This window comes from Epinephelus fuscoguttatus, linkage group LG7 (genome assembly GCF_011397635.1).
Source record: "Epinephelus fuscoguttatus linkage group LG7, E.fuscoguttatus.final_Chr_v1".
NCBI lineage: Eukaryota > Metazoa > Chordata > Actinopteri > Perciformes > Serranidae > Epinephelus > Epinephelus fuscoguttatus.
Genome location: NC_064758.1, coordinates 33,429,487 through 33,439,493, shown reverse-complemented (window position 1 = coordinate 33,439,493; position 10,007 = coordinate 33,429,487). Strand labels below are relative to the sequence as shown.

At 41.7% G+C, this 10,007-nt stretch overlaps 1 protein-coding gene across 1 annotated transcript; it reads right to left on the bottom strand.

Annotated features, from left to right (window-relative positions):
- Positions 1 to 1,516: 1,516 nt before the first annotated feature.
- LOC125891363 (protein ILRUN-like) lies at positions 1,517 to 9,020 on the bottom strand. Its single transcript, XM_049580595.1, has 5 exons — positions 8,776 to 9,020; positions 6,524 to 6,678; positions 6,204 to 6,401; positions 5,133 to 5,458; positions 1,517 to 2,990 (listed from the first exon to the last, which is right to left on the bottom strand). Exons 1-5 carry the CDS (start codon positions 8,931 to 8,933, stop codon positions 2,955 to 2,957), a joined length of 873 nt encoding a protein of 290 aa, XP_049436552.1. The 5' UTR covers positions 8,934 to 9,020; the 3' UTR covers positions 1,517 to 2,954.
- Positions 9,021 to 10,007: the final 987 nt, after the last annotated feature.

Below are 10,007 nucleotides of genomic sequence, written 5' to 3'. Positions count from 1 at the left end.
GCGGCAAAAAAAAAACAACAAAGCCCAAGACTTTCAGTGATAATTTAATCATACAAACATTCATCAGACATACAGGGAAAAAAGCTTTCATCTGTTTGCACTTCCTCACTCTCATAAATGTGCTGTTGTATGAGTCTAATGCCAACTGATTCATTCTGCAATCTGGCCAGTGGAAACCTCATTACACCAGGGGACAAAACACACTTGATGAAATGACACTGACAGCAAATACCTCTGACGGCAGGGCGAGACATTTAAGGTGTTGCACAGGTAATGCACAGAGAGCCACGTGACATGTTGTATCAGCTGGTGTTGTCATGTTGTCAAAGCTCAGTAACCCTGGGGCTTACAGTTAGCGCCTCAATTAAAAGGGTGTTTACCTGACGAGGTGGTCTCACACACTGGCTGTGGTTGATGAGATAAAAATCACAGTCGATAAACCCTTCGGGACTTAACTGTACTTGTGGAGGAGAAAAGTATGCACAGGAGGTCATCATTGCGGTACTCAGTGCATAGATCAGCCAGTTAGTGCAATTAAATATGCAGCAACAATTCTTCAAAACAACATGAGGGTGTCATTTCATTGTAATTTCACTGGTGTGGTTAATCTGAAATAACTGAACTAAAATTCTCTAATGTGTTTAAGCAGTTCACCAGTGATGAGCAAAAGCATTTGCAGAGAGACAAAAATTTTCAGAACAATAATTACACTAATAAAACTGCCAGATCAATGCAGATATACAACGTCGAATCTTTGGGTCAATTAATGTTTAACCTCTTCTACATTCATCAAATACATTCAACTTAATATGACAAAAAGCCACAGACAGCTTCAATATGAAAATTCAGAGCGGGGTGACAAAGAACATGTGAAGTTATGTTTTTACAGCTCTTCATATGGCTTGACTTCAATGTCTTGTTGGCATCGTGCGCATTAATCCTGTTATCTTGTTTAATATTAATGCAAGCATGTAAAACTAGACTAAATCTTAACTTCAGACAATAACCAGGGAGATCTCTAATACTGCATTAGAACTAATAATGAATATTCTGCTATATTCTTCTAATATATTATAGATGTGTGTATGCAAAGTGCCAGTAATGTGTGGGGAGAGGCCTTCATCGTGTGTGACTACAGAAGGCTTAATATTATATAGCTGTTGGCTCTACATTCTAGCTTTAGAAAGACATGTTCCTGTACAATGATGGAGACTAAACTTGGACAAATCATGGAAGCTATACTGTTAATGAGAGTTCTGTTTCTCAGTGTTGATCTCATCATGTTTGTTAGTGATGGCTGGCTCCCTCCAGTGGACAAAAATTGCATCACATTTAAGTTTGCAGAACTATGACAGCATAAAAACAATGCAGGATCTTTCTAAAAAAAATATATACGGACTCATACAGAAGTTTTCCCTCTTAATCATAGCTCATCAGTCCCTCAAGGATATTGCGGCTGTTTTTCGGATTGTTGCAGCCTGATTTCATGGCAGCTTCTCACAAAGACTGTGATGCATGCGAAGCAAAATTAAAATTGCAGAAATAGTCGCAATGCTGCCTCAGATTCCAAGTCTGTTATTATAAGTATTCAGTGTTTCCCACTGAATAAGAATCTTTTTGTAATGGAAGGAGGGGGTGGATGATGATCTGCTGTTTGAGCAGGGCTGAAAGACCGTCTCCATGACCTGCTCTCCTCCTTCTCTCTGCACCTAGTTAGCATTAGCTAACTCAGCTTAACAGTCGACACCGAGCCGTTAAACAATTCAAACCATCTCACGCCACCGACAATGACACAGCCTGACTGTCATTAAACCCATTAATTAATGTTGGGTAACATTAGCCGTGTGATGCTGTGTATGTTGCACTGTCACAGATGCATCAGTAGTCCCATGATAAAAAGAGAAAGAAGGGCAAGGAGGGACTAAGTGAATTAATATGCTGCACGCAGCTCTACAATTCAATACGATTTTTTTCCGTTTTAAATAATCAAACTTGCAGTAAAGTTGCAGAATCCAAGGGGATTGCCTGAATTTGTGTTCATTTCTGCGAGTGCAACGTTGCAACATCCTGGAGAGACTGACTTATGACCCACTAGAAGTGTATGGCGTTAAATTTATCTGCAGAGACTCTGCCCTCTGCCTGTAGTTTCTTATTTTCTGTGTTCAGGATGTTTATGGGCGTACACAGGTGAGGTCAGGGTTTTATAAAAACGTAGCCAGCCAGGTGCCAGACTGTAAGCAGCAGTCATCCAAGAGACACAGCGCTAAGAAAATGCAAATACAGCGAGGCGAAATGCCAAACAAGAGTGAATCTGGGGTTGGCTTTTACTTTGACTTTCGCTGCCGGGTGTGTTTGCGAACAGTAACTGACAATCCTGCATAGTATACCTTTAAACTTAAGATAAAAAGTAAATATGGTATCTAATAGTTCATTTCAGAGATGCCCATAATATCAGATTTAGTCACAGCGAACAGGTCTGGAAACCCGATCGATAAACCAAGAGTCAGAGCAGAAACCGGAGAATCAGTTGGCAAAATAAATGGCTTTTCCTCCAAAGTCTCTCTTTCAGGTTGCACAATGCACACACGTATACGCACACACAATTTCACAAATACACACTCCTGTCATCATTGTTTCATTTGCACTCTGACAACTAAAAAAAGAAAAAGAAAAAAAAAGAAAATCTGGAAAAGAAAAAGTTATCACTCAAAAGACTCATAGCACTCATTTTTAACTTAGCATTCACACGTGCATACAGTGGGTCGTGGGATGTTGGTTGAGCTGCACGTCGGGAGCGTTGGCCTCTGGTTTCTCAAAGTGTAGCTGGACTTTGCATAAAAGTGTTTTTGAATCTCCACACTCTCAGCCAGCTACTGATAAAGCCTCTTCTTTCTCTTACTGGTGTGACAGACTCTAGAGGTTTAGTGCTGCTTCACTGTGACAAGTCCCATGATTTAAGAGTGCCCAAAGGGATAGGGCTCCTGTATACCCTGTAAGGGAGAGAAGGGATTAAATAGAAAGACTTTAGTACACTTTCACAATGTGAGAAGTCAGCGTGGTATTAGTTTAGACTGCCAGATTACAGGTCAGTTTGTTAGGACGGCTGCCTCCACTTCCCCTGAAACCCATGTATCTCTGAGAAACTTTCCAGACCTGCCATTCTTCACCTGTCCACTAGATGCCCTCAGACCAAATCATCCCCACCTACTATCACCTGCCTCTAATTAGCTCATCAGCTGTAACCAGCACACAGCCCTTTCTATCTGCCAGCTTGTCATGTTGTGCATTTTTGTGTTCCAGTCATCTGTACCTGTTCTCCTGCTCCTCTGCCTGATATCTGCTACTTGTGGTTTTTGTTCTGCCTGTTTCATCACTCTGGATTTGTTTCCTTATTTGGACTGTCTTCTCGTGCCTGAAAGTAAGCCTTTCCATTTGAACAGTTGTTTACTTAAGTCCTTTTTCTTAGACTTGTTCTGCCTTAGTGTCTGCATTTGGGTCCTTAATCCTATTGCCTGAATATATCGACATCCGTGACACAACTAAAGCTGGTCTAAACTATACCTGTAAACTTGAATATATAACTTATAACCAGCATTTTAGCATCTAGCAATCACCTCTTTGTCCAAGTACAGCCCCACAAAACCTCAGGTGTGGCTATAGACTCTTAGGGCTCCATCTTACACTTGGTGCACAGTGGCACACAACACAGCCCAACTGTCATTGCTAGTTTCAGACGGACGCTGTTGTAATTTTCACAACCAGCGCACATGTTGTATAGCAAATGTATTTGTGCTAAACTGTGAGCCAATGGCCACGTAGATCTTAAAATGACATGTGGTCAGGTGCATTGTTGGCATATTGCTATTTTGATGCAGCAGAGAGCGATGGCACCACTGACCAACAAAAATCCGGTCTAAAGTCAGTTGCGCACTGTTCTCCTGCTATTTAAAGGGCGCATTATTTAGATTGTAAGTTGCACCTACAAAGGTCGGTTCACAACGTGTGTACACTCTGCTTGTTACACACATAGGGACACGTGGATGGGTCACGGGTGGGTGGAATAATACATTATTAATGAGAAAAGTAATTACATTTGCTAAAATGTGCACATATCAGAGAGCAGAGCTGCTGTCCAACTCAATTCAATCATCTGTCATGTGGAATTATACAAAGTAGAATTCCAGTGAAATATGATCCTTCAACTACTCTGACTTGTGTGTCTTTTTGTGCTGTTTGCTGCTGCTTTATAATTGTCCATATTTTTGATGGTTCTGTTAATCTACTGTTTCTGGTTGTGAAGTGATTTAACTGTCCACACATCCCGACCCCAATAAGATGGCCGTATGGTTGTTTTCCCGAACACGGGCAGCAGTGATCCACACCACAACTGGAGCCATTAAGAGAAACGCTGTGTACATTTCACACGAGGACCAGTGTGACTTTATTATTTATGAAGGTTGAAGTTTCATTCTGTTTCCTCTGACAAGTTTATAACTGCAGTTTTTAGTTTAGCTGCTTAAAGGTCCCACAATATTTGCTGCAATGACATTACTGCTATTACTATATTTCTTTCAGCAGAAAACTGCTTGCTTCTCCACTTTGCCTTCTCCGCCATGTGCAGGCGCACCTGGCCTTTAACGGGACTCGGACATGACACCGTTCTTATCTTGACACCTTACTTTGCATCCAGATCATGTACTGTTTAACTTGCATAAGTGGAGATGGTGCAAAATGCATTCACACATTGCACTTTAGACCATACACTTCACATTATTTCAATAGGGCCCCTAGTCTTTTTTTGTTGAAAGATCACTTTAAAATAGTAAATGGAAGAATGATCTTCTCTGAAGATGGAGTATGAGCAGCCTATTTAATATATCTAATACTGCAGCCCTGAGCAATGTTTCTGTGTGGAGTTACCTTCAACTCGCACAACTTTTAGTCGTGCCACTACAGTGCACTTGAAAAATATCCTTACACTTAACTTTGTGTTCGATTGGATGTTACTTACTCTTTTTTAAATATAGAAGGCTTTCAGGTTTTGAAGTTTTTGATGATAGAAACTGGAAGAAAATAACCCCAACCTTGATTCACTTGTATGAAGAATCTCCGTGCCCTTCGATATGTCTTACCTGGTTATAAGAGACTACTGATAGATTGCTTTGTAGACTGTTTGCTACTATATCCACAGAGTTGTGTGAAAGTCCATTCTGATCTTGCTGCAGCTGGTCGGGGTTGTCCTGCCAATGTTCCCCTGCAACCATGTGACTGCTGGCATCTTGGAGGCTGTTGTTGTTGCTGTTGGGGCACTTGCTCTTCTCTGGCGAGGCGAAGGGGTTGTAGTCTCCTTCCAGGGTGCGGTGTGGCTGAGTGTTGAACTCGGCTTGAAAAGAGGAAAGTTGCTGTGTGACGCCGAGAAGGCCTCCAACCTCCACACTCAGGATCACCCAAATGACATCTGTCACAGAAACGAACGTCGTGTTAAAATATGCAAAGCCACTGACACTGTCCTGCACTCAAACCTCTACCTATGTGTATAAGATCAAAATTACCTACTGAAAGATTAAATTAACCACTCTGAAAATCTCAACTAGCTTCTGAAACATTAAGATCATTTAAATTTACACTGGACCACACACCCACCATCTCCTCAAAGATTTAAAGTGCCCCAGGTCTACAATTCTTTTCTCCACTAGGCGACTGATGGTGTTAAGTGAGGAGTAATAGTTATGAACACCCAAATGAAAAATTAAGGCCAAGTATAATTTATAACTGAGTATCGCTCTGCTGCTTAATTTGTAAGTAGGTGCGTCTTGAGGGACTTCTTGTTAAGATCCATCATACACGTTGAACTTGCAGGAGGATATAAATCAATTAAATGAATGACTCTTAATTAAATATGTGTGTGCTGATACTGAACGGCCATTCAATCCTTTAACAGTTTTCACTGAAGGAGACGCATACAGGATTATCTAGCACTTTATCTTCAGTAACGACTGTTGCCGCCTGCTGCTAACGACACTACTTGGCTGTATATTTGCATGTCAGCAGCTCAGTTCAAAACAAATGATAATTATTAAACTGCTGATGTATTGTTGCAGTCTTTGGAAATGTTAATAAAAGCCCAAGGTGACATTTTTTACTTTAGGTTAAGATTTTCCTTTAAATCTGTTTTGTTTGCAGTGTAATTTTCTGGTCCTCACCTCCATAGTAAAGTCCGGTGGCTGTGCACATTCTCCACTGGCCCTGGTACATGCCGGGAGACGCTGGGCTCTGCATCTGCACACTAACATCAGCCATTTCCTGAGGGTCTAAAGACCGCACCATCACCATGTTTACATGACCAAACTGATCTCCTCCAACATACTTCAGACAAACTCCAGGAGGCCATGACTCTGCACCTGGAAGAAATACAGAGAACTATGCTGAAGTCGGCATCGCATGTGAGTGTAATAATTTTAATTATAACGAGATCTGGTGTCAGCTCTGACTGTCATGTATCTTATTATTTCAGCAGACTTACCTGTGTTCTGTACTCTCCAGGTCTTTGTGAAAGGTGTGTCCGGTGGAACTGATTCACCCTCACCAATCGTCACATCCTTCACAAAGGACATGCACGGTGCACTGATGTTGGGACTCTCAAAGTCATAGTAGGCTCCGATGGCTGCTTGTAAATTCCTAGGATGACAGAAAGCAGAAATCCAGGTGATCAGTACATACATATATTGTAGTAAAAGATGATCAAGTGTTTACAGATATGCATAACATAGTCCAAATACAGAGCTGGCCTCTGTTCCACTAATGTCAAGATTTCAACATTTTCATCAAAATAGTCATATTTGTGATCAGTAAATAACATCCTATCCAGGGTTGCAGCTAAGGGTTATTTTCATTGGTATTGATCTGCTGATTACACTTCTATTTTTAAATTCAATTTGGTCCACATTTTATTAATCCCTCAGGGGAAATTTTTCAATCTGTCATACACACACAGGCCCGAAACACAAACCCATACAACAGGACCTATACATGCATTAAATGGAGAGATGTCAGAGCGAGGGGGCTGCCATGGACAGGCACCCCAAGCAGCTGGGGGTTTGTTGCTTTGCCTAGGGATACCTCGGCAGTGCCCAGGAGGCTAACTGGCACTTCTCCCGCTGCCAATCTACACTCCATATTTGGTCCAGATGGGGATTTGAACCGGCAACTCTCCAGTTCCCACTCCAAGTCCCTATGACTGAGCTACTGCTACCCCCATTTTGTTGAACCAACACCTCTAAACCCAATTCAATTTACAGTCACAAGACAAACAGTATCAATAAACTGTTTCAGCCCTAAACATATCCCATGAGTCTTAGCTATTAGTATAATGTCAAGGCACTATGGAAGCAGCAATTATTTAATGCTAACAAAATTATCACTGTTTTCTTTTTTCCTCTGGTATGTGGGAACCATAGGAACACACACCAGCTTTTTTTTTTTTATTTATTTATCAACTTAAAGAAGAATCCAACTACTAAGAGCCTAGGCATAAATCTGGGTCCCTGGCAAAAAAAAAAAAAATCTACATAAGAGTAATATTTTTGGTACAACAATATTTGATGCCCATTGTTTCACATGCAAATATTGTGGCAAACCACTGAGATGTCTGCAAACCCAGAGAGAGCCTGCGAATGGGAGCTTCCCGTGACATGCTGGTCATCCATAAACCAGCAGCTTTTATTTTTAGAAAGCCCGTTACAGAGGAGCTGTTACACGGCATCACGTGTAACTACTACAGCCTGCACTGCCCATAGACTCTGTTATCTTCCATAGACATGCATTGGCTTAATGCTGCATATGCGCAGAGAGATTAATTTAAGGGGAAGTGTTCAGTTTGACCTTTCTGTCCCCGACACTGTCTTTTTCGCTTTTACTCCTACTGTTTCATTTTCTAAATGTGTCACCGGAAGTCGCTTTTTACAGCTTCCCCACCACCCCCTCCCAGAAAGATGCAAGTTTGAAATGTATCCTCAGTGTGTGTGTAAAACGCATATTAAAAGGTTAATTCCCAGCACAGTGAGGTAAAGATTCACCAGGCTTGCACAACCACTGTGAGCTTTGAGCTACACACGGCAGGAAGGTTACGTAATTAACAGTAGCTGTGGTTGTCGTCAAGGAGTGACACACATAATCTAATGTGAAGGTTTGATCTTGTTGACTGACGTTAGTGTCAATGTGACGGGTGTCTGACACATTAAACAGTGAACACACCGTTAGAAACCAGTTATAAACTTTGAATTAGCATTGAAGCTAACTGACTAGCTACCTGATAGTACCTAGCTTTGCATTAAAGTGATAGCCCACCTATTTCAACTCCTGCTAGCGACAATAACACTCACATCACAAAATACGTTAATGTATTTTCGTTCAAATAAGACGCCCGCTTCACTGTGGAGTCATGTTGACTATATTTATTTATCGTTATAAGCATTTATCACAACACTCGCTAAGCTACCTTGCACTGTATCCCTGACAGGCAATCAAAAGTCGGAGCCACGGTGACTCAGCTAACGCTAGTTACGTTACAACGTCGTTAGCTGTCATTGTGCCCACGTTTACATACCTAACGTAAACGCTATCACCCTGTCACAATGACGGGTAACACTTCTGTGGTTTCCTGCCCCGTTTTACCGGCAAATTATCTTTGGTACGCAGGGTAGAAAGCTAGCTTGTGTACAGTATCTGTTATCTAACATTAGGCGCACAGCAGGCCGGACGACTCCTCGAGCTCACCAGTTGGTCATGTCCAGAAAGAAGGCGCATCCGGCGGGGTTTAGCTGGAACCCGAGGAGCCTCTGAAATTCCGATATTAGGATATCTTTGTCCGTCGTGCCCATGCAGCTGAATTTCTGCATGAGCTCCTGGTCCAGGTCCAGGTCCATGCCCTCCATCGCGAATTCGCCCGGACAGAGACGGGGGCTACGCTCCTAATTTAGTCCGAGGCCTCGACTTGTCATAACAAACTCAACAACAGGGCCGAGTGCGCATGTCACATGATTGTGTTTTGTGTTCCACCTATGAGCCACAGGCCTGCAGGAGAAAAGAAAACACTGAGCAGCACGTACACTACAGTCATGCTAGGTGTATGGATATATATAATAGTAACGATGTGTAATTAATATGTAACATATATTTATAATATAATAATGTGCATTCAATGATTTTTGTTCACATATACTGCACAAGCTGGTCACAAGCTGGAAAAACACTTGCCTCACTGCAAATACTTTACAAACAGTCAAAGCACTGGACAAAAAACAATATGTTATCACATCATTCAAAATATAATATTCAATATTCAGTTTTATTTATAAAACCCAATATCACAAATAACAATTTGCCTCAGAGGGCTTTACAGCATACGACATCCCTCTGTCCTTTCACAGCGGATAAGGAAAAACTCCCCCCCAAAAATCCTTTAACGGGGGAAAAAATGGTAGAAACCTCAGGAAGAGCAACTGAGGAGTGATCCCGCTCCCAGGACGGACAGACGTGCAATAGATGTCGTACAGAACAGATCAACATGATAAAAGTAATCCGTATGACAAAATGATACATAAAGAGAGACAGAGACCGAGAGAGATGCAGGACAGACAGTAATGACAGTAGCTTACAACAACATTAATTTAAGTAATAATATTACAATAATAATTACGGCTATTGTGGTACAATATGTTGTAGGTATATATTAATATATGATAGTATACATATGTGACAATAATCATATGTGTATGACAGTAGAAGTATGACTAATGATAACAGCAGCAGCAGGAGGCATCTGGCAGGACCACGGCAGCAGCACAACCACATGTCACACTATCCAAGCACCGCTGCGATATGAGTTAACCTGAGAGACAGTGGAGCACAAAGGCTCCGGAAGAGAAGCCGAGTTAGTGACATGCAGTGCAGCCGAGTTAGCGAGACGCAGTAACAGGACATGAGTGTTAGCAAAGGAGAGAGAGAAG

Coding starts and splice junctions, on each gene's coding strand:
- LOC125891363 (XM_049580595.1), bottom strand. CDS start 8,933: ATGGAGGGCATGGACCTGGACCTGGACCAGGAGCTCATGCAGAAATTC. Junction 6,402..6,523: donor CTGGAGAGTACAGAACACAG/GTAAGTCTGCTG, acceptor TATTTCTTCCAG/GTGCAGAGTCATGGCCTCCT. Junction 2,991..5,132: donor CAGTAGTCTCTTATAACCAG/GTAAGACATATC, acceptor TCTCCCTTACAG/GGTATACAGGAGCCCTATCC.